General features: G+C 33.2%; 3 protein-coding genes across 8 annotated transcripts in view; 2 read left to right on the top strand and 1 right to left on the bottom strand.

Moving 5' to 3' along the window:
• The window catches only part of LOC109841029, a 4,579-nt gene extending 3,202 nt beyond the window's left edge, over positions 1-1,377 (top strand). For all 6 annotated transcript variants that reach the window (XR_002247119.1, XR_002247118.1, XM_020409881.1 and 3 more), the window contains one exon: positions 286-1,377. Coding sequence is in view for 4 of the 6 variants with exons in the window: in XM_020409881.1 (XP_020265470.1) it covers positions 286-520 (235 nt within the window). In the remaining 2 variants the exon portion in view is untranslated. The remainder of the gene's footprint in view (positions 1-285) is intronic.
• Positions 1,734-16,098, bottom strand: LOC109841028 (tryptophan synthase beta chain 2). Its single transcript, XM_020409879.1, has 6 exons — positions 15,955-16,098; positions 4,173-4,506; positions 3,305-3,521; positions 2,700-3,237; positions 2,508-2,606; positions 1,734-2,177 (listed from the first exon to the last, which is right to left on the bottom strand). Exons 1-6 carry the CDS (start codon positions 15,977-15,979, stop codon positions 1,921-1,923), a joined length of 1,470 nt encoding a protein of 489 aa, XP_020265468.1. The 5' UTR covers positions 15,980-16,098; the 3' UTR covers positions 1,734-1,920.
• On the top strand, positions 17,693-22,738 carry LOC109841027 (transcription initiation factor TFIID subunit 10). The gene is made up of 6 exons (XM_020409878.1): positions 17,693-17,862; positions 17,950-18,014; positions 20,898-20,960; positions 21,691-21,745; positions 21,823-21,873; positions 22,336-22,738. Exons 1-6 carry the CDS (start codon positions 17,773-17,775, stop codon positions 22,414-22,416), a joined length of 405 nt encoding a protein of 134 aa, XP_020265467.1. The 5' UTR covers positions 17,693-17,772; the 3' UTR covers positions 22,417-22,738.

Below are 24,927 nucleotides of genomic sequence, written 5' to 3'. Positions count from 1 at the left end.
AGCCCACAAATAAAAATAAAAATAAAATAAAATAAAAAATATTATTAAAAAAACCTTAATTTTCTTGCATGGTAACTAGGAGGCCGAGAAGGAGGTGGAGTGGAGTCACTTTTCATTTCCTTAAAACTTGAAGGATAATGTTGAAATCTAAAATCTATGAAGTACAAACCTGATGTAAATCAAACACAATCAGGTTAAGTTGCTCTCTGTTTTACCTCTTTATTTTTAACTATACATCATATTCCAATTCTTACTCGTACTGCACTAATATCTTAATAACAACAGGGATGTGCACTGTCTGGTGGTGGTTCAGCTGGAAATGCCCCTACTCGTCCTGGATATGATGCACCTGCTAGGGAAGGTCCTGCTAATTATGCTTAATACTAGCCATGATGCTGCCAGAGTGGCTGCAGGCCATGATAACTCAAAGGGTGCTCCTCAAGGAGGTCCTGGAGATGCTGCTGCTAATATAGCAGCTCTGGGAGCTCAAGTACCTGCGGAAACGTTGCCGGAGCGTTGACACAGACTGCTTCACCCTATGGGTCGGCTCAGGCAACATCACCCTATGGATATGGATTGAATCCGTATGGATCAGTTCAGGCACCTTATGGACCGAATCTTTATGGATCGGTTTAGGCACCAAATCATTATGGATCTACTCAGGCACCAAACACTTATGGGTCGACTCAGGCACTCAACCCTTATGGCTTGACTCAGGCACCAAACCCTTATGGCTCGACTCAGGCACCAAAATCTTATGGATCAACTCAGGCACCAAGCTCTCATGGATCAACTTAGGCACCAAACCCTCACGACTTGACTCAGGCTCCAAACCCTTATGGATTGACTTAGGCACCAAACCCTTATAGATCTACCCAGGCTCCAAACCATTATGGATTGACTTAGGCACCAAACCCTTATAGATCTACCCAGGCTCCAAACCATTATGGATTGACTTAGGCACCACGTGTAACTGGAACCGGTTATCATGCTGTCCCTCGTAGATGGCGGTGATGGTAATGCATGCAGATAAATTGGCGTTTAAACCCTTGACAGGAAGCAGTTTCCAGAACTCGCATGAGCCCAGATGTCGATCTTTCACTCTTCAACACCTATTTTTTCTGTGGTGATAGCAAATCCTGGGTTGGTCGGTAATTGTTATTTCCACAGTTCTAGTGGTTTAGCGGACAGGAGTGTACATTGAAGGTTTATTGAAATGCTACTTTCTTACATTGAAGGTTTATTGAAATGCTACTTTATTATAGAGGTGCGTGTCCTTTTGTTAATTTGCTGTGTAGATTTTGGATGATTCTATACTGAGTTCCTCTTTCTCCTTGTACTTGTAAGTCTTTCCATAATAAAAGTTTTAGTTGCTAATTTCCTAACAGTACATGCGGAAATGTGGCTATTATGTGGCAACTATATTCCCAAAAAAATGACACTGCATTCACGCAATGCATCAGTTCTCTGATTGTTTGTTATTGTCATAGATATTTGTTGTTTTGTTGCAAGCCACTGGCATTGTGTAAAAACTTCTCTGCCTGCAAATCTGATGATGTATGACTTGAGAGAAATACCACTGTGAAACGAATGTATATTGCTTTTGCAGACTTCTGCGCATTCGCTATAGACAAAAGACTGATCTTTATTTTGTGCTCAGGCAAGTGATTGTATCAGATTGCCAACTTACTTGAATTGTATGTTCATTGTATGGTAGTTTAAAAATGCCAGAGTAAAGCTCGACGACTCTTATCTTTTTGCTGTAAAGCAAGGCAGAATGAACATGCTAATAGTTTCGTCGAAGTATAACATGGCTCTTGACTGCTAGCAACAATGGAAAATATTTCCGTCACAACATTCAACATGCTAAAAAAAATTATGACAAATCTTTCCTTCCGGTAGCTGAATCTTTTTACAGTTCTAGAGCGTGACATGGGGAACCGAAGCCAGTGATGCTTTTACCTTCTCCAGAGAAAACGATAGATCAATCATATTCCCTTGCAAGTATTTATCATATGCAGCCAGATCAAAGTGACCATGGCCACACATAGCCATAAGAATGACCTTTTCTTCCCCAGTCTCTTTGCAGTTCAGCGCTTCTCTAATTGCAGCAGCTATGGCATGAGTTGGCTCTGGAGCTGGTATTATACCTTCTGTACGAGCAAATTGGAGGGCAGCTGCAAATCATCAAAATTACAGATTAGAACTTCGAGCAACTGCAACGAGGATTATCTTCATATCCATAGTACATGTAATTCACCACTTAAAACACATTTTAAGTATAACGATCAGTGCTGCTGTATGATATCATAGAACCAGATAAATATCATCAGTCAAGATAGGAACTTGGTTATTGCTTTCAAATTCATTAGTAAGTTCCCACGTAAAGGTAAATGGCACTATTTCTAAAGCGTATACTGTGAATTATCATTAAGAAACATTGGTAATTTTGCCAACATAAAAAAATAAAAAATAAAAAATAATAAGCATAAGTTTGAACAAGATACCTTGAAAACATTCAGTTTGAGGGATTGCAAGAGCTTCCATAAAACCTAGCTCATAAACATGAGAAATCAACGGGGCCATTCCATGGTAACGTAAGCCACCTACATTAATCCCCACAAACAAACGACTTTGTATAGAAAAACCCATTCAGAAGAAAATATATGAAAATTTTCAATTTGAAGGATTTTATTTACCAGCATGAATTGGATCAGGAACAAAATCATGTCCAAGAGTATGCATCTTCATCAACGGTGTCATGCCCACAGTATCACCATAATCATAAGCATACACACCTTTAGTAAGTGAAGGACACGCTGAAGGCTCAACAGCTCTAATGACGGGATTAATGTTTCCTTTCATTTTCTCTCTAATGAACGGAAATGTTAACCCCCCAAAATTCGATCCACCTCCAGTACAACCAATAATAACATCTGGTACCTCTCCAATAACTTCCAACTGTTCTAAACACTCCTCGCCGATAATCGTTTGGTGTAGAAGTACATGATTTAAAACACTCCCTAAACAATACTTGGTATCAGTATTTTTAACTGCAACCTCTACAGCCTCAGAGATTGCCATTCCTAAACTTCCCGGGCTTGAAGGATCAATTTCAAGTATTTTCCTACCAGAATCTGTTACATTTGATGGTGATGGATGCACTTTAGCTCCCCAAGTTTGCATCATGAGTTTCCTATAAGGTTTCTGATCGTATGATGCACGAACTTGCCATACCTGGATATAAAATTATTTTAAATCTCATGAGCAGAAATTTTTGTAGATAGATATCTTATCTGCTTACTTCACAATTGAGACCAAAGAGACTTGATGCGAAGGCCAAAGAGCTACCCCATTGGCCAGCACCAGTTTCAGTCACCACATTTTTAACTCCTTGACGAGCGTTGTAATAGGCCTGTGGAACTGCAGTATTGGGTTTATGAGATCCAGCGGGGCTTGTCCCTTCGTATTTGTAGTAGATTCTTGCAGGAGTGTCGAGTAGTTTCTCTAGTCGCTTGGCTCTAAATTCCAATTAGAAAGATATGATCAGTCCTAATAAACTAGGGTTAATCACGGACAGACGCCCTGTACTATTGCTAAATTGAACTTACTACATCTGAAGTTCTATTGTTGCACACAGACACAAGTTCTACTGTTGCAAACTGAACCCCTGAGTGAAAACCTATTGTTGCATATAGACCCCCCGAAAAGGTTCAAAAGATTTTCACTCAGGTAGCCAATCTGCAACAATAGAACTACAGGGTGGTAAGTTCAATTTGGTGATAGTGCAGAGGTATATCCGAAACAAAACCTATAAACTATAGAGCTATTTACACATGCATACCTGTATTATGACAGTTGAGCTACTTAATACCCATTTTCTATTTTACTAGTAAATACGCCCCTGTGCCTATAATGATGTTATTCTCCCATCAGTATTTAACTCAATGTGTGTTGTTTCTGGTAAATATGTGACTCTGATCACAAGGTGATCACACAGAAGTTTTCAAAACTAAAAAGACACATTGTCAGGGGACCAGGGGAGTATGTGCTAATAAAATATAATGGGACTGATAAGTAGTACAACACCATCAGGGACACATATGCCAAAAAAAATTAAAAAAATCCTAAATTATATACACACTCTACAATTATTGGATAAGATCACAAACCTTAGTAATGGCGTTGGCCGCCAAAGTCCATAGATATCAATGACTTCATCGGGGATCTCAATATATCGATCATCAGTGATCTCTTGTGCAATCAATTCATCAGGAAAAAGGGGAGATAGATCTTCAGGTTTTAGAGGCTTGTGAGTCTGCGGATGAAGAGCCGGTGGAGGTTTCAGGGGGAGATCAGCTACAAGATTGTACCATTGTTTTGGAATGTTTACTGAATTTCTGACAGTGACACTTGATTTGGTCCTTAGTCTGTAATTTGAAGGGAATTTTCGATTCATAATTGGCTTTATGTTTGGCCTAAGACCAAGGGATGATTCATCAATACCTAAAAGAACAAAAGGAAATTATGCATCACATCAATTATAAAGAAGAAATATCCAAAGGAATTTACTTCTGTCAATGAGACTTCGACAGATATTTGCATTCGTACGTCATCAAACTAATGCCAATTTGTTTGCAGGTTAATGGAATATAAACTAGAAAGTTAATAAACTCATCAAATTCTATAGTCAGTAAAAGTGGAAAGTAATAAGGCAACCTCTTGAACTTTCGACTCAAGTTTCTCGAAACAAGATTGCTCAACTGCTCATTTAGAGATATTAACTTGAAGAAACCTTATTTCAGATCAGTAGACAGAACAAAACTAAACACAGACCTCATGCTGTTATAATAGCAGGACTTGAGAGTTCAGAAGTAGGTGTAAACTTTATACTAACTTGTCTAAAAGAAAGATGATATTTGTTGAAATAGGCTCCCAAACAAATGATAAACAAGGCTGTAGGGTCTGATTTTGCTTATGTATACCAAGTGTAGGATCGCGACCCTTAAGAATAGAGTGTGCTCTTATAAAAATTTGCGGAAGCTTTATACTTAAACACTAGAGGGTGAGTTTGCAAAGTAGATTATAAATTGCAAAGAAAGAATTAGAGGGTGAGTTTGCAAAGTAGATTATAAATTGCAAAGAAAGAATGGCAATCTCAGAAAGTGAACATCACAAACACAAGCATGAGTAGATTATAAATTGCAAAGAAAGAATGGCAATCTCAGAAAGTGAACATCACAAACACAAGCATGTATAGTGGTTCCACCTCCCCGATGTATATCCAGTCCCCAAGTAAATCCCGCTTGAGAGTTTCCACTATGATTTTGAAACCTTACAAAATCAAAAGCAAGCCTAACCAATTTGCAAGACCATGCAAATTGCAAACCCAATTGACAACACCATACTAATTGTAAACCGACCTCTAAATCAAGAGATCAACCCCTCTCATAAACCGAGAGAACCTTTTGAAGCAATGTACAATTCCAATCCTATAAACCTTGATGTGGATGTGAACGTGTAACAGTGGCTTATCAATCTTTTTAACTCTCTGAATATTGCTTAAACAAGCTCTAAGAATGATTAAACAAAGGCAACATCAGAAACTCTCTTTTATGGAAAAACAGATCGAAAAGTTAAAAGTTTAAAGAGTTAATTTGCACAATATGTGAATCTTACAAGTACAAAACTTGGTGCTTGTTTTCTGATGTTTAAACCTATTTGTAGCCTCTGAAAAGACATAATTTTAAACTCAATTAACGTCCACAAAACAGCTATAAACAATCACTTATTCAAAACCTGAAATTTAGAAAAACTACATCTATAGTCGACTACAAGTCATAGTAGTCGACTACACTGAGTCTAAACAGACTCTGTGAAGTCACAAAATTGCTTAGTAGTCGACTACAAGGCATAATAGTCGACTACACTATAAATTCACAGATTCTGGAATTTTATTTTTAGTATTTTGTCTATAACTTTCTCATCTGACCTCAGAATGAGGTGATTTAAGATTTGTTGGAAAGCTATTGAAGAGACCTACAACTTTGGTCTTTTGAGTATTTCCAGATTCGAACTGCTAAGGGATATAAATAAAATATTTTAAGACTCACTCAATATCTATAAACTCTAATGGCTAACATAGAAAATTTCTATTGTTAACCAATACACTAAGCATGTGTTAGTATGTTCTAATACTATGTGTGTGCATGTGTGTGAGTGATCAAGGCTTGTATAAATTTCTAAGCAAAGAAAATATAAAATTACATTTTAACAATAAGGTATATCTTCTTCTTTGCTTTATTTTGTCTTGAACTCATCTATGTCTTGAGTATCTCTTTGAATATAATTGTTGATATAGCTCTAATACTGTAAAATAAATGTTAGCACATAATACACACAATATATAATATTTGTTATCATCAAAACAAACTAATCTTGGGGTCAAAATTCCTAACATTCTCCTCATTTTTGATGATGATAAATATATGTTATTAAGATATAAAAATTTTAATCCCCCTGCATAAAATCATTAAATAAAATCTTTTACTCTCCCTGCATCAAAGCATTAGTAAAAAATTTAAAATTTTTTATATAACTCCCCCTTTATCATTAGCAAAAAGAAATAAACATAATTCTAGCGGGTACCTTAATAAAAACATTAAGCATTTTTGTACCCTTTTATATTATATTCAAAAGGATTAACCCTTAGAAATCCAAATCCACTTGAAATTTGGTTTTCATTTATTAACATAAGTATAATTCTTTGAATTGCAAATAATTTTCTTAAAACTTGAAATATAATCATCTCTTTCATTTAACAAGTATCTTTAGGTACCCAAATAGATAAATATTTTGATTTTTTTCACATAAAATATTATCTTTAACATTATGTTCATGCAATTTAGAAGTTGGTTTTACAGAAAATGGTTTTCTTAGAAATATTTTTGTTAACATGAAAACACAAACCTTTTGTCTTTTGAGATTCTTTTTGATATGAAAACACAAACCTTTTGTCTTTTAAGAGTTGATAAGTCATTTGTTTCTATAGCGGTAACTTTTTTTCCCATTGTGGAGTAAGTGAACAAAGTATCTTCCGCACCATCTCCACTTGAGTGAATTCTTTTCTAAGATCGATGAGAGAATTTGTGATATCGGTGAATCTTGTAAACATCTCTCTAATGGTCTCGCTTTCCTTCATTCTGAATAATTCGAATCTATGTGCAAAAATAAAAATTTTAGATTCTTTAACCTTACTTGTACCTTTATGAGTTACAACGAGTGTGTGTCAAATATCATATGCGGATGTGACCGTTGACACCCTATTGAACTTATTCTTGTCAAGAGCACAAAATAATGCATTCATTGGTTTAGAATCCTAATTTGCATTGTTCCTTTGAGATGTAGTCCATTCCGTGAAAGGAGTGGTTGGCTTCTCATATTTTGTTTTCACAAAGTTCCAAAGTTCATAGCCAATTGATTGGAGATAAATCCTTATCCGATACTTCTAATAATTGTAGTTTAGTCCATCGAACATTGGTGGACGATTTGTAGAATGTCCTTAAATTTTAAAGTTGAATCCGACGTTGATGTCATTTCTTCAACCTTACTCTGATACCAAATGTAGGATCTGATCTAATCACAATAAAACACTAGAGGGGGGTGAATAGTGTTTTTTAAAAATTAATGCAAAAAAGATTATAATTTGCAAAGAAATAGCACAATCATAGAAAATAACAATCACAAATACAGAATTTTATACTGGTTTTACCTCTCAGGTGTACATCCAGTCCCCAAGCAAATCCCGCTTGAGAGTTCCACTATGATTTTGAAAAAACTTACAAAATCAAAACATTAAACCTGACCAATTTGCAAGTCCTTGCAAATTGCACCCAATCTCTTCACCAAAAGATTCAATACTACTTATCTATTTGGATTCCTAAGGAATTAACTCCTTTAAAGAAAAAGTGTTATATTTCTGATTTTATTAAAAATGTTTGTTTATCAAAGAATTATTTAGGTAAATCAAACTCTTCATGGGTTTGGTTTCCTAAAGGCTAATTCTATGGACCCAATATAGCATGAGTACCAAATTTATAAATGTTTATCATTTCAGGTACCTAAGAAAAACAGGTGGATTTTGGATAGCGGTTGCTCTAAACATATAACCGATAATATACAATTGCTGTCATCTTGTTAAAATAATAATGGTGGTACCGTCACTTTTGGAGATAACAACAAAGAGAAGGTCATCGGTATTGGAATTGTCGGTAATCCAAATAAACCTATTATTGATAATGTTTTATTACTTGATGGTCTTAAACATAATTTACTTAGTATAAGTAAACTTTGTGATAAAGGTTTTAAAATTATTTTTAAAAAAGAATCTTGTTTAATTTATGATATTGATATGATTACTATATTATTTAAAGGACATAGAAAAAATAATCTATATGTTTTATCTATGAATAACATTTCTAATGAACATTGCCTTCTTGCATCTTCTAATGATTCTATTTTATGGCATAAACGTTTTGGTCATGTTAACTTTAAACATATTTATAAAATTTCTAAGAATGATTCTGTTAAAGATTTACCTAAGCTTTCTTATAAAGATAATTTTTGTGATGCATATCAACAAGGAAAAATGCATAAATCATCTTTTAAATCTAAAGATGTAATTTCTATAAGTAAACCACTAGAATTAATTCATATTGACCTTTTTGGTCCTTCTAGAGTTACATCATTAAATGGAAGCAGATATGCATTTGTACTTGTTGATGATTTTTCAAGATTTACATGGGTAATATTTCTTAAACATAAAATTGATGCTTTTAATGAGTTTTCTATCTTTTGCAAAAGAATTCAAAAACAAAAGTCTCTTTCTATTATTACTATTCGTAGTGATCATGGAGGAGAATTTAAAAATAAACTTTTTGTAAATTTTTGTGATAAAAGTGATATTTTTCACACTTTTTCTTTTCCTCGAGCGGCTCCACAAAATGGAGTTGTAGAAAGGAAGAATAGAACTTTATAAGAATGTGCTAGAACCATGTTGTGTGATAGTAACCTACTAAAGTATTTTTGGACAGAAGCTGTCTCTACAGCATGTTATGTTCAAAATAAAATTTTATTAAGACCTATTTTAAAGAAATACCTTATGAGTTGTTTTATGATAAAATTCCTAAACTTTCTTATTTTAAAGTTTTTTGTTGTAAATGCTTTATTATAAACACAAAAGATAACTTGGAAAAATTTAATTCTAAGTGTGACGAAGGAATATTTGTTGGATATTCTAACCATAGCAAAGCTTATAGAATATATAACAAAAGAACCTTAGTCATTGAAAAATCTATGCATGTTTCTTTTGGTGAGAATTTTACAAAAACACCTACTGTTTTAAATAATGATGATGATTTAATTGATTCTATTCATGATACTCCAATGCTAGATGTTTCAAAAGATGATAATTTATAAAATGATTTACCAAAGGATTTTGTAGAAGTTAAAAATCATCCACATGATTTGGTTATTGGTAATATTTCTGATAAAGTCATTACTAGATCTCATTTTAATTTGGTTGCTCATGTTGTTTTTATTTCTATTATTGAACCTAAAAATATAAAAGAAGTTTTACTTGATGATTTTTGGATAATTGCTATGTAAGATGAACTAAATCAATTTACAAGAAATAATGTTTGGGATCTTATACCTAGACCACAAGATAAGTCCATTATTAGAACCAAATGGATATTTAGAAATAAATTAGATGAATCTGGACAAGTTGTTAGAAACAAAACTAGATTAGTTGCACAAGGATATAATCAAGAAGAATGTATTGATTATGATGAAACCTATGCACCAGTTGCACGTTTAGAATCTATAAGAATTTTATTTGCATTTGCATGTTTTATGAATTTTAAACTACATCAAATGGATGTTAAAAGTGTTTTTTTAAATGGTTTTATTAAAGAAGAAGTTTTTGTAGAATAACCTTCAGGTTTTGAAAATAAAAGTTTTTCAAACCATGTTTTCAAACTTAAGAAAGCATTATATGGTCTTAAACAAACACCTCGTGCTTGGTATGATAGATTAAAGAATTTTCTTTTAACTTCAAGTTTTGAAATTAGAAAAGTTAATTCTACACTTTTTATAAAAAAAATAAATAAAGATATACTATTAATTCAAATATATGTAGATGATATAAAATTCTACACTTTTTATAAAAAAAATAAATAAAGATATACTATTAATTCAAATATATGTAGATGATATAATATTTGGTTCTACTAACGATAAAAATAAATAAAGATATACTATTAATTCAAATATATGTAGATGATATAATATTTGGTTCTACTAACGATAATCTTTGTCAAGAGATTACTAAAACTATGCATGATGAATTTAAAATGAGTCACATGGGTGAACTTAATTTCTTCCTTGGACTACAAATCAAACAAATAAATGAAGAAATTTTCATCAACCAATGCAAGTATCCTAAAGAATTACTCAAACCCTTTAGTATGGAAAATATAATAAGCAAACCAACACCAATAAGTATAACTACATCACTTGACAAAGATAAAAATGGTAAGAATGTTGATCAAAAGCTATATTGATGTATGATTGGATCACTTCTTTACATTACTGTAAGTAGACCTGATATTATATTTAGTGTATGTTTATGTGCTAGATTTCAGTCTAATTCTAAAGAATCACACCTTAAAGTTATGAAAAGAATTTTTAGATATCTTAAAAACACTACAGATTATGATTTATTTTATCCTAAGAATAGCACATTTGATTTATTATCATATAGTGATGTTGATTTTGTCGAATGTAAATCTGATAGAAAAAGTACAAGTGGTACATGTCACTTTCTTGGACATTCACTTGTATCTTGGTTTAATAAAAGTAAAATTTAGTATCATTATCAACTACTGAAGCAGAATATATTACTGTTAGTCTTGCATGTGCTCAAGTTTTATGGATGAAACAAACATTATTTGATTATGGTTTAATTTGTCCCACATCATCCATAATATTTGACAATACTAGTGTTATTAATTTATCTAAAAATCCTATTCAACATTCACGTACAAAACATATTGACATAAGATATCATTTTTTCGTGATAATGTGCTAAAAGGTGTTGTTTCTTTAGATTTTATTTCAACCAATAAACAAATTACTGATATATTAACAAAATCTTTATAATATATATATATATATATATATATATATATATATATATATAGAGAGAGAGAGAGAGAGAGATTAATGGGTATCCTTGTCATAGGAGGGGATTTCCTCCTTGACACCTCTAAAATCACATGATTGAGCGACATTATGGATGATCCGTTCCGTTGAACTTGATCTACATATTCTAAAACCCCAACACACCAAGTTTGGGGTGAATCCGGTGTCGTTTGGACTCTCCTCGAGCATGTGAAATTCCTATATTCATTCAAAACCGTTAAAATTGATACGAGTGATGATGGGTCGTAAGACGACGGGTTCACCCAAACTTGATGTGTTGGGGTTTAGAAATATGTAGATCAAGTTCAATGAGCGGATCATCCACAATTTCGCTCAATCATGTGATTTTAGAGGCGTCATAGGAGAAATCACCTCCTATGACAAGGATACCATTAATCTCATATATATATATTTCTATATATATATATATATATATATATATATATATATATATATATGTTAAATTAAGAAGAGAATTAGGTATATGTTCTTTAGAAGATTTAAATTAAGTTTTAAAATCATTACATATACATATTCAGCCTTTATAGTCGACTAATCTCACTAGTAGTCGACTACATGCACAAACATTGCATATATACAACACTGTAAATGTTTTAGTAGTCGACTAATAAGAAAAGTAGTCAACTACTTAGAACCAAAAACAGAAAAAAAATTCTATCGTTTATAGTATAGTCGACTAATTTCTCTATTAGTCGACTACAAAACCTGCATTTTCATTTAACCTTAGTTTTGACATATTGGATCTTTTATTTACCAAACCCAAAATCCAATACCCGATAAACTTGAGTTGTTTTGATCTCAACCATTCATCTTTTACCAGATGAATCAAGACCATATATCAAATTTCATTAAGATTAAATCTCAACCTTTCATTTTATTTTTTGATCTAATTTTGACCATATATTTTTTAAGCTACAAAAACTACCCTAAATCCTAAACTACCCACTCTCTCACACTCCATAAACCGATCCCTCTTCTTCCCCACTTCATAACTCACCGAATCCAGGTTAGGGCATCATCAATCTTTCATTTTCTCCAAAAATTTCCATCAAGTTCTTTGTTTTCTTCAGTATTTTAGTTCTTGTAGTCGACTACAACCATTATTGGTCGACTACTACGTGTATTTCTAGGGTTATCATCAGTTTGGTAAGTTCTTCAACTTGATCTTTACTAGTTCTTGTTCTTTTCTGAATTATCATGTCTAGAGCAAAGAAGGCTAAGCAAGTTCATACAAGTGTTAATGATGAAATCATTGTCTATTTAAAAAATCCTGATTTACTTGAAGAATTTAACAATATATCTACATTTGAAATTCTTCCAGGACGTTTTGTGAAATTTGATGATTTCATCCCTTGGAACTTTAGTTAATACTTTAAAAATGTGGGATTGCTTGAATTATTCTCATCTGAAAATAAAAAACCACTTATCCTTTTTTAGTTCAACTGTTCTTCACAAATATCACTCGTGTAGGAACTGTTAGCGGAACTGAAAAATTAACTACATTGTGAAAGGGAAAGAAATTGAATTGACTTCTAAGTCAATTGTAAAAAAAAATTAGCATTCCCTTCAAAGGTGTATCTCTTAGATCAATCAAAATGAATGATGCAAATTTGCTATCCAATCGTATTTTTCTTCCGGGTTATGGTAAACCTTTGAATAATTCAAATAAACTTCGTCCAATTCCTCGTTTCATTGTTCGAATCTTAGCTTATAATATGTTTCCAAAAACGGGCAGTTTTTTTCCCTAGATTTAGCAAAAGCCTTATATGCTATAATGGAGAATATCCAAGTTAATTGGGTTGAAGTTTATTATGACAATCTCTTGATTATACCAAAAGGATTTCTTTCTTATGATGCTTTTTAACAAAGGTCTTTGATAAATTTCAAGTTGATCTTGAGTCAGAAAATTCTGTCGTTCGTTCCATTGAGTTCTTTGACTCTAATGCCCTAACTAGGATGAAGTTAACTAATTTGAACTTCATGATCAACATCACCAAGATGAGCCCAAACCTCCTCAAGAACAAATTCCACAAGATATTCCATAATCCTCAAGTCATGAAGGCCCTTCTTCTAGCCAACAACCACCTCAAATGCGATCAGAACCTTCTTGCTTCTCGGATGTGCAATATAACACATTGTCTGCACGCATCCTTGAGTTAGAGACTGGTCAGCGAGATCTTTATTTCCAGAACAATTATATCATCAGTAATCAGGAGGAGTTAATTAAGAAATTTAATAACTTGGATATGAAGCTCAATGCATTTTTCCAAAGACATCCACCTCCTCGAGGACCTTCATGTTAGAGGACCATACATGCATCATGTAGTGTTTGGCTTAGTTTCATGTTTGTATTAAAAACTATGTGTTAACTTGGTTTGTTTAAGTTTATGTGTCAAAAATTGTGTTAGTTATTTGCTTTAAGACTTGTGTAATATGTCGTATATGTCGTATGTTGCTACTATGTTTATGTTGCTTAAGACTATGTATGAATTTGTGCTTCTTTTAATCATGATTACTAGGTGTATATTTTATATTTTGTGTTCATGAGATACTTTTATTATAAACAGATTGTGAAGATGGAAATTGTCGAAATTTTAATATTTATGGTAAGTCTTTGCCTACCCATATGGATGGGTGAAGTGATGGACTATGTTCACAATTTGGAAGATCTTTTTGAGATGGGTGAAGTGATGGACTATGTTCACAATTTGGAAGATCTTTTTGAAGTGTTAGCTCATGAAGAGGAAATTATGACATGCTTAGACTATGTTCACAATTTGGAAGATCTTTTTGAAGTGTTAGCTCATGAAGAGGAAATTATGACATGCTTAGAATAGATGTGTATTTCTTTTTGTTAATGACAAATGGAGAGAATGGTATCTGAATTATGTTATATAGACTCAAAAATATGAATTGTAAACTCTAATATGCTTTTATGCAGGGGGGTAAGTATATTTGTTTATTAATGTTTATTTTTTTAAATATACTTACATATGCATAAATTGTTTGTCATCATCAAAAAGAGGGAGAATGTTGGATATCATGTCCTCATGATAAAATTTTAATGATAATAATTTATTCATAATGTGAATTATTATGTGTATGTACTAACATTTCAATGTAGTTATCAACATGAACAAAGTACAAGATGAGTTCAAGGTATCAAGAAGTAAAGAAGATGAAGAGCATATATATCAATGTAATTTTTTATATTTTCTTTACTTAGAATTTTTGTACAAGCCTTGATCACTCACACATACACACACATAGAGAGTAGAACATACTAACACAGGCTTAGTGTGTTGGTTAACAATAGAAATCCCCTATGTTAACCATTAGAGTATTTAGTTAATCATTGAGTCTAAAAATATTTCATACATGACATTTTCAACCCTTAGTAGTCGACTAATTAGATTAATAGTCGACTACTGAAGTCTTAGATCAAAATATAAATTTCTGTAAAAATACAGAGTAGTTGACTACTAAGGATTATAGTCGACTACTCAACTTCGAATTTTGAATTCCAGACTTTTTGTTTTACAGAGTAGTCGACTAATAACAATAATAGTCGACAACTAAGGAAAATTCTGAGTTTTCTGAAGTTTGTTGAACTCAGAGTAGTCGACTACAACAACAATTAGTTGACTACTAAGATAGTTTTCTGACATTTTAAAATTCAAATTAATGACAGTTTATAGCTGTTTTGTGTACGTTTTTAAGGTTTGAAAACCTATCTTTTCAAGGCTATAAATATGATACATGTTCAGAATTTTGGGTAACGAATTCCTAGATACAAGATTCAAGTTTTGTGCATCTTTAAAAAAAATTCCAGATTTTCACTAAGTGTTGAGATAAATCATTTCCTGATTTCGCCTTTGATCCTCATTCAATATACACTCAAGTTAGGCAATTTTTCAGAGATTAAAAACGTTCCTAACCACTGTTACACATCACAATACTATCAAGGCTTATAGGAATCAAGTTGTATCAAGACAAGTGTTCTCTCAGGTGTGAGAGGTGTAATCTCTTGGTGAAGAGATTGGGTGCAATTTGCAGGGACTTGCAAATTGGTCAGGTTTGATGTTTTGATTTTGTAAGTTTTTTCAAAATCATAGTTGAACTCTCAAGCAGGATTTGCTTGGGGACTGGATGTACACATGGGAGGTGGAATCAGTATAAAATTCTGTGTTTGTGATTGTTATTTTCTGTGATTGTGCTATTTCTTTACAAATTATAATCTTCTTTGTATTAATTTTTAAAAGAACACTACTCAACCCTCCTAGTGTTTTATTGTGATTAGATCAGATCCTACAAAGGCACCATATTAGCAAAAGTTGGGCTTATTCAGATGATTATCACCGCCCCCCAAAACCTTCATTTATTTTGATTATTCAAAACTTATCACACGCTCAAGTTGCTGTTAGTTTTACATGTAAAATGTAAAAATGAGTTCACGTCTAGCTCTACATATAACCTGATCAATAACCCTCGATTCAACTCGCCAAAGACGGGATTCTCAAATCTTGGTACATCACAGGGTTTCACCCCTCAACCAAAATTTCAAATTCACCCAAATTTACCCATGAATCAAAAGTCACAACAATCAAGAAAAACATGCATCAAGCAGATCAACCAAGAAATGTAAAATACAAGCAGGGGAAAGGTGTTTACCGTTTGGTGGCAATAATTTGGCCATGCTATCTCTCTCTAATCAGAAAGAAATCAGAGAATATTTGGCTTGGATTGAGCTCTGGTTGGTGATTGCTCAGTATTATTGACTGAATACGAGACTCACAGACACAGGACAAGATGCAATTTTTTAAGTAGGAAAGAAATGATATTTAAACGCACCAAAAAAAGAAATGATATTTAAAGCCCACGTGCAATGAGGTTTATACAGCGAGACTAGGACCCAAACATAGTAATAAAAGACGGGGGCCATTACACCTTATTTTTGAAACGGACAAATTTTTTAACTAGACCAATTTTGCAATTTGTTCTCAAAATTCGACTCACTTCAGTCAAATTTGTAAAATTCCACCTGGTTGAAACCAGGTCCATTAAAAATAACAATAATAATAATGTTTTCTAATTAGTCAAGTTTGGTTAGGCCCGTCTATTTAGATGATCATAAACATGGACGAGCTCGGTGAAACCGTCTATCTTGAACAAAGATCACCGTCTATCTTGAACAAAGATCACAATAGTTGGAGTTATGAACCTCTTCTATTTTTTAACTACGTTCAAAATAAAAGTGGTTGACAATCCCGACTATTTTGAATTATATCATGTTTTGTTCTCTTTTTTATACACGGTTTCTTGAAAATCCATTTATATTTAAGAACTTAATTTGGTTTTCCCTAATTATACGAGGTTGTGAACCCCATCTGATTAGTAAACTTTATTATTTTTTTAATCGAACCCATTTTAGCCGATTATGTCGGCATTACCGAAACTAGGTTGATTTTTATAAGTAGATTCAACGGGTCGATTTTGAGAAATAAATTGACAAATGGCCCAAACGGGCCTATTTCAAAAATTTATCCTTTTAAAAATTACGCTGAACTCCCAAGAACTTCCAACATTTTGCAGCAAAAACCCAACAGCTTCTAAACTCACACTACTCTCCCAACAACTATTTAGAATTGCAGAAAACTTTCAATGAGTTTCCACGTTTAATTAGCGTGTAACCACTATGAAAGCATTAGTTCGTATTTATTATTTGAATGTGCCACCAAGACTAATAGTAACCTAACGCTGCAAAACGCGAAAATTATTGGGGTTTTTTACAATTCCAATAATTATTGAATGATTTAGTACGATGTTACTTCAAAAGAGTTATGATCATAGATTAATCGTACGTATCCATATCGTCATCACAATTTCAACTCGATCGAAACCATATTCAGCTAAGGAAACCCCTAATTTGCAAAGAAACTATAACCGTGAGTCTATGTAATAAATGTGACACAAGCATTACAGCCGCAATTGCAAGAGCCATACAATCCTTAATTTGGTCTGATAAACTCAAAATGTTAAATATCAGAGGACCCCCTCTAACTTTGGACTGTTATCAGTTATACTCCCATAAATTGTAGAAGATCAGAAAATCCTTCTTCAAAAAGCCTCCTACAATTTGAAGATTTTATTTTTAAGGAAAACCCCTGGAGAACATTATCCGCAAGTATGCACCCGAGTGAGAAAAACTACGCTGGGGATTTTATTCCACTGAAATTTATGGCTTAAGCTTAAGGGGATTTGTCTGATATATTGAAAGTTATGTGAGGTTATCTGATTATTGTCCAAAGTTCAGTTTTTTTTTAAAATTATAAAGAGCATTAAATGGCCTGTAGCCCAATACGAACGGCCCGCTCATTAACTCCTGATCGTCGACCTGTTGGATCGGATTCTAACTATACGGACTCAACCCGATCTAAAATCCAGATCCTTTATGAGCAAAAGTGGCCCAAAGGGAGGAGGAGGCGGAGGATGAATTCATCGTCATCGAGCGAACCGAGGCACGATGATGAGGCAGCACTCACCGAGTTCCTCTCTTCTCTAATGGACTACACTCCGACCGTACAACTTTCCGTTCATTTTCTCCCTTTTTTAAAAAAAAGCAATTTTGCTTTTCTTTGCGATTTTAGGGTTTACGGTTTGGTGCAGATTCCGGATGAATTAGTGGAGCATTACTTGGCGAAGAGCGGATTCCAGTGCCCCGATCTAAGATTGTAGGTACCGTGATTCTTTCGGTTTCATTTTTAGGGTTTTGATTTCTGATCCTAACTTCGTATAGAAACCAGTGGCGGCGATTTTTGTTGGAAATTTGCAATTATTGGAAGTAGTGGTGTTCTCCTAGGGAGTAACCGTAGCTCATGTAGGGGAAATGAAATTGCACTGATAATAGGAAAACATGCATTTCTTGTCAACTTGATGTTAGAGATGAAAGGGGACTAGGCAAGCCAGCATGTTGTAGAATGAACACTCTTTGATTGGTAAAGAAAAGGCTAATTGTGTATGTTATGGATGATTGTTAGAGCATTAGACTTGGTTTACTTGGAGAATTTTAGGGAAGTTTTACTGGAGAAAGGGATTCGTTTGTTTTGTCTTGGTGGATAGAAGCATTATTGACGCGTCAAGAGTGAGGTTTAATATGGATTTGTACTGTGATTGTTGTTACTTGATTAAATGATAGAAAATTTAGGTGTATTCTGCTAATGATTTGGCGTAGTAGATTTGAAATAGATAAAGGATTAGAAGAAGTTGATGGTTGTAGATATTATTAAAATGATGGTTTAGAACAGTCAACAGCTATAGGAAATATATGAAAGTGTTGTTATCGAGAAAAGGGTGGGGACAATGGACGTGAAGAATAATGGAAAACTAGACAGGAACTGATGGGAAATAGAAGCAAGAAAAGGAAGAATAAAACTATCACTATGTTTTTTCCTTTTCCTACTTCTTCTTCCATCACATTATTTCAAATTCAAAAAAATGAGATTTTCAATATTCCTATTTATGGCGACGGAGAATAAAACTATCACTATATTTTTTCCTTTTCCTACTTCTTCTTCCAGGCGCAGGATAACCCTTGTGGGTTGTGGGTTGGGGTTTTTTTGTACCAATTGGGGCTCTCCCTTTCCCTATAGGAAAGAGAATTAGAAGCGAAATAATAAAAAGATAATATGAAGAAGAAAGTGAGAGGAGAAAGGGACAAAAGAATTAAGAAGACAGGTGGTAGTAACAATGCTAAGTTCAGTGTGGTGGAAACAAAATAATATCACAAATGATACTTCTTTCTTCTTCTTTTCTGTATACCATTTATTTTCTCTTTCATAACCAGAAGAGAGTTGATTATCTATCAATTATCAAATTAGTTTAGTTTTTTTCTTATTCACTTCGGTAATATAGCATACTACCCCTCTTAGGTAATGTATCAATTGAAATGTGTTTCTACGGAAAAAAAATAGTAGCATATACATTCTCACCTATTTAATTTTAGAAATGTACCCATATTAGTCATTAGGTGAACTTGTGAAGTGTGGTGCATACTTTAGCAAGAAAAGAGAAATGCTTAATTTATTAAGCTTAGTGGCCTAGCATGGGAACTATAATATACTATGATACCACGTCGGTTGTTAAAGGTATTAATATGACCAATCATGCATGCTTTTGCATTAAAAGCTAACTATAGTAACTGTCACAAGCCAAAGCTGCATCATGTCCAAATGTTATAAGTTTGGTGGGCTTCTTTGTTTCTAAACAAGATCTGAGAGGCTTGTTTCATACTTTCATACAGTGGCAGAGCCAAGAATTTTGGGAAGGGGGTCCAAAATAACTTATAATTAAACATGATAAGAAAACACAACTGACTAGTATCTAAAATAGTTGTATAACAAACCAAAATCATATTAAATTATAATGTAGTGTTTAGAATAATAATAGACAGAGTTGTTAATTAGAGATTTAAATTTTTTGCTTCTTAGAATTTAGATTTGAGTTTATCTATTAGTTAGATATAATTTTTAAAGTTTAATTGTTTAATTTAGATTTAGTTCTAGGACAGAGTTATTTTTATTTTGAATCACAGTATTATTAGATGTTTATTTCCATTTTGAATTTTATTAGAGATAAGTTTTAACCATATATACATATGAGTTATGCTTTTTCATTGTAATTAGAAACTATGAGGAAGATTTATGAATAAAGCTGAGAAATTTAGCATGAGATTTTCTATTGTGGTGATGATGTGATTTGAGAAGATGTGAAATCATTATTTTCAAGGTAAATGTTTTTGAGTGTATCCGGTCTAACTAATCTATGATTTTTGTTCTTTTATCTTAGTTTTATTTATTTATTCTTTTTATCTTAGATTCTAACCATTCAATTCATCTAAGCACTATCAGCCACCCTTCAACCAAGATGTAAGGTCGTTATTTTCTGTTTGTATTGTTGTTACCCTAAATTGAAATGTAGCCATGTCCACATCCAAGGAAAATAAATAGAAAAATATCTCATATGTAAGCCTTTATTCCAACCTCTCAGCTGTTTACCCCTCACGTGAATCCTCTCCTTTTCTCACCACTTAAAGATAAAACTTATCTAAATATTTTCCCAAAACAGCAAACACGATATGGTGCTATTCACCATCTTTTTCCTGTCTTAGTTGCAATAAGAATCCTAAGAAAGTAATAAGTAAACCATTGATTGCTTTCTAAGATTAAATACAAATTCAACCCCAAGTTTTTTGAAGTTTAGTTCTGCATCATTTAGAGATAGATTTTTGCATTTTATCCTCTAAAATTTAATTATATCAAATTACCCCGAATGTTAACTCTATAGTTCCAATTTTTTCAAAGGGGGTCGTGGACCCTTTTGCCTCTATATAGCTCCGCCGCCTCTCCCCCCTGCTTTCATACTAGCAAACCTGAAAGTTGATGGTCGTGCGTTCCCTTGTATTGTTGGAATTCATTGTTTAGAATAGTGTATAGTTGTTACCATGTAACCATTATGGCGTACCTTGTTGTCGATTATGCATATGGATTTGTTTCAAGTTTGGTCATAACCTTTTGTGAGCTGCAATCATAATTATTATATGTTCTGACTTATGGCAGAACAAGGCTCGTAGCTGTAGCTGCTCAGAAGTTCATTTCAGAAGTTGCAAGTGATGCTCTCCAGTATGTTTGACCTCATTAACTCCTGGTTTTACTATTATTTCCTGTTGAAAATATTAAAAGTACATGTTTAATTTTTTTCCTCTTGCATCTTTCTATACAAGCAATTGTTATTAATATCTGATGTTCGAACTATGTTGTTTATTCCCAGAGTTACTTGTGTGAAATAACATAGATTAGTGATATACATCTTTACCTCCACTAGGGACTTTGCGAGCCAGTTGGGTGAGCTATTAATTTTTAAAAATAATGACCAGTCGCATATCTCATTCTGCATCTGCTTTTGAGTTGGTTCAGCTTATTTGCTTGCCTTTATAGTAATCTCTGATTTTCCCATTTCAAGATGAAAGAGAAACCAAGTAATTTTAATTATTAGTTTATCCATATCAGCTTATCCATATCACATTTCAGGGGTTTAACTTTGCTATTATTTTTTTATTATAAAAACTGCTATTCTCGTGCAAAGCTTTATAACAAGCACCTAGGAGGTTAGGACACTCCCGTTGCACCTTCATTGCCTGTTAACTGTCACTGTCTGTGTCTGTACATGCACTTTGTTGGAGGTTGATTGGGATGGGTGAATAGGTAAAAAGGGAGGTTTCCCAGTAAAACTTTATTTTCAGAAGGCTATTGCCTCGATCGACGACCTGCTATTTCACAGAAGTCGGGAGTTAAATATCAAAATCTGGTAATTCTGCTAATGACCTTTCTCTCTATTTTATTTCGTTTTAAGGCATTGCAAGGCAAGGACCGCTGCACCAGTCAAGGATAAGAGCAAGCAGCCAAAGGTAGTAATTTTTCTATATTCTGACAAAATGATCTTTGTCATTATGTACATGTAAAGACTGAGTTCATAATTCTGCAGGAGAAGCGTCTTGTTTTGACAATGGATGATCTTTCTAAGGCTCTACGTGAGGTAATTGAAAACACAAATGGTCATTTACTTTTCAAGGCTGTATATTCTACATAGATTTGCTCACCTTAATGCATGATAAAATTTGGCTCTTGAAGTGAGGAAAAAGGAAGGTAATGTTTTCCTATGTTTTTAATCTTCTATGATGAATACCACTTCATACTGGATGGTTCTTAATAATTATTTGACAATTGTAGTTATGGTTTTTAAAATAGATGATTTTCGGTTTCTAGGCAATTCAAACTATTTAGGTCAACTTATTTCTAGGCAATTCAAACTATTTAGGTCAACTTAACTGAATTATGTATTTGACTTACATGATCATCATTAAATTTGAATGAGTCTGAGACTTCACTTGAAAAATCCTGCCAACTGAGCCAAACATATCTGTTGTTTATGAATTTATTTGGATATTGACGTAAAAAGTAAACTGATGCTGGTTCTTTCTTCTTCATCCTTGTGCAGTACGGAGTGAACTTAAAGCATCCTGAGTATTTCGCTGATAGCCCGTTGACTGGAATGGATCCTTCCACGAGAGAGGAGTGATCAGATTCAATGTCCCGATCGGTTGGCATCATCTCGAGAAGCTGAGGATCTTTCTCTTGGATAAGGCTTTGTTATATCCTGTACTCATGGGCATATATCCATCTGTTATGTCTGAGTATATCATAGTCATTCGGAATCAATCTATTCAATTTACCATGGTAGGCTAAGATGTCACTGAATATACGCTCTTGTTGTTTATCGAGGAACATATTAGTATTTCTTCAGGGACTCTACCCTTCAGCTGTAAATAACTTGCAATAGCCTCTTGTTTGTTGCTTGGCGCTATTTCTGTTGTCTACAATGTTTGTCCTACTTCATGTTCTATTCCTGAAATTTTGGAGAAATTTATGCACAGGATAGGCTGTGATAAGTTGTCGCAGCCTAAGCAGCTGTTGTTTCGACGTAACTGTAATTTTTTGTAACGGAGTCGCACTGGCTTGCCAGCTCTCAACTTACTGTAAACAGTGAAAAGGGGCCGAAAAAGGAGTCAAGCAGCCTTTAACAGCTCTCGCTGGAGAGCGCGTTGAACGAGCCTTTGCCTTGGCGAAAGTCCAGTTCATCTGCTGAAACAAACTTTGTGATCCGTTATATTTTAGCTTAATTGGACTTGAATATGCGGAGTGCCGTTCACCTACTTTCGCTGCGTTTACCGATTAATTGTGTTTTGTACGGAGTAGGTGGAGTCGCATATTAGGTTCCCCTTCAGGCCTTTTCATCTAACAGAAGTGAGGTGCTTACCAATTTAAATTTCGATTGTAACACATCAAAACTTGAGATAGCATAGCAAAATAAGAAAAACGCAGCGAGTGACCGATCCTTCAACTATTTTACTTAGAGTGAGCAACATATAACCCCCCACCCGCATTGATAAAAGTAGGCTACCTTTAATTACTATGGTTTTGAGGGTAAATAGCACTTGGATACCTTATAGTTTCACTCGCTCAGTACTTAAGTACCCTCTATGATAGTAATAGACTATTTGTGAACATGAAATTTTCACTCAGAATGTTCCTCTATGATAGTTATAGACTATTTGTAGAGTTTTCTAACCTTTAATATTTGTGAAATATATAGCTAAACTGATCTCTAACTGTAATTTAAAGTAGAATTAAGATAAGTTTAAAAAAGTACTTTGGTAGGTTTAATAGTAAAATTTAACAAATATTAGTAAATTTAACAAATATTAATACTTAAAAGCGATATAATTAGTCTGTGAGTATCATATAGGAACATTCGGTTAAAAATGTTCACGTTTTTATGATTGAGGGTACTAACAAGTCAATTTTAAACAACTAAGAGTAAATAAATGCTACGAAAAACAAGTGAGGCTATGAGACATTTAAGTGCTACTAGTATAGTGCACGTGCGTTGCACGTGGACATTTTTGTTTTATGTTCTAATACTTTACACACTTCATTATTTAATTAATGGAAGAGTTTCATTTTGAATGTAATTATAACAATCTTTGAGGACTTATTTGTAATTTTCTTACAATTTAGATCATATACTTCTTTCAATCTTCTTAAGATTTAAGTTTTGAACTATATAAGGGTTTATTTGTAAAAATTTATGAAGTTTTAGTATTTTTTTATAAATATATGAAATTTCAATGGTCTTTGTGAAAATTATAAAGATCCATGGTTATTTGTGAAAAAATTTAGGGTTATTTTGTGAACATTGGCAAATCATGGAATACCCAAAAGATATAATTTTTTTAATCTTAAAAGACATAGTTCTATTTACTTTATAATTTAAGATAATGAATGGCATTTAATAACTACTGGTAGTTTTATGTGTAAATTTAGAATATAGTTTTAACATTAGGGAGGTTATAATATACTTATTATATAAAAAAAATTACCCAAAAGGCAAAACTTCCTAGTTTGTTCTTTACTTTTATGTTAAGGGGCTGTTTGGTTCGTTTTCTAGATATAGGGAAATGCATTTCCATGTACAAAAACACAAGTTTTGAGTTTTCTAAACTTTTCCAATAAATAGATTGTTTCGCTTTGGTTCGCACAAAAAAATGGTGGGAAACCAATGTATTTATTTTTCTTGTGTTTGGTTCGCATGGAAAAAAGGAAAAGCTTTTGTTTATATGGCAAAAAACTGACGTGGCTGCAGTTTTCGTCGATTTCACGAGGTTGAGGAAGGAACTGGGGGAGAGAAAAAAATCTGATGTGGCGACGATTTTCATCGAGTTTTCCTTCTTCAACTCTAGCGAACCAAAGATGGGAAAACAACCGACGGAAAGCTTATATCCTACGTGGCCACGAAAAATCTGATGTGAAGGCGGTGTAAAACTTTTCCACCGAGTTAAAAAACGAACCAAACAGCCCCTAAGTGTGTCATGCTATTCCATTTAATATTAATTATCTTTATTTTTGCTAATCCATTATAACAAAATAAAATTCTCACTTTCACCTTCTCTCTCTTCTATTATCATATAATTAGTAACATGCTACAAAAAATCTATCTACTAAGTTCATGGATAATACAATATTTCTCTCA

This window comes from Asparagus officinalis, chromosome 5, assembly GCF_001876935.1.
Source record: "Asparagus officinalis chromosome 5, Aspof.V1, whole genome shotgun sequence".
NCBI classification, from domain to species: domain Eukaryota; kingdom Viridiplantae; phylum Streptophyta; class Magnoliopsida; order Asparagales; family Asparagaceae; genus Asparagus; species Asparagus officinalis.
The sequence above is the reverse complement of the archived record's forward strand: the minus strand, read 5'-3'. Positions and strand labels throughout refer to the sequence as shown.

What these genes read in the sequence shown, in the direction of transcription:
- LOC109841027 (XM_020409878.1), top strand. Translation starts at nt 17,773, where the DNA reads ATGAATTCATCGTCATCGAGCGAACCGAGGCACGATGATGAGGCAGCA. An exon ending in TAATGGACTACACTCCGACC is followed by an intron (nt 17,863 to 17,949) that starts GTACAACTTTCC and finishes GGTTTGGTGCAG; the next exon opens with ATTCCGGATGAATTAGTGGA. An exon ending in CAGTGCCCCGATCTAAGATT is followed by an intron (nt 18,015 to 20,897) that starts GTAGGTACCGTG and finishes GACTTATGGCAG; the next exon opens with AACAAGGCTCGTAGCTGTAG.
- LOC109841028 (XM_020409879.1), bottom strand. Translation starts at nt 15,979, where the DNA reads ATGGCCAAATTATTGCCACCAAACG. An exon ending in CGGCCAACGCCATTACTAAG is followed by an intron (nt 3,522 to 4,172) that starts GTTTGTGATCTT and finishes ATTGGAATTTAG; the next exon opens with AGCCAAGCGACTAGAGAAAC. An exon ending in TCAAACTGAATGTTTTCAAG is followed by an intron (nt 2,178 to 2,507) that starts GTATCTTGTTCA and finishes GATGATTTGCAG; the next exon opens with CTGCCCTCCAATTTGCTCGT.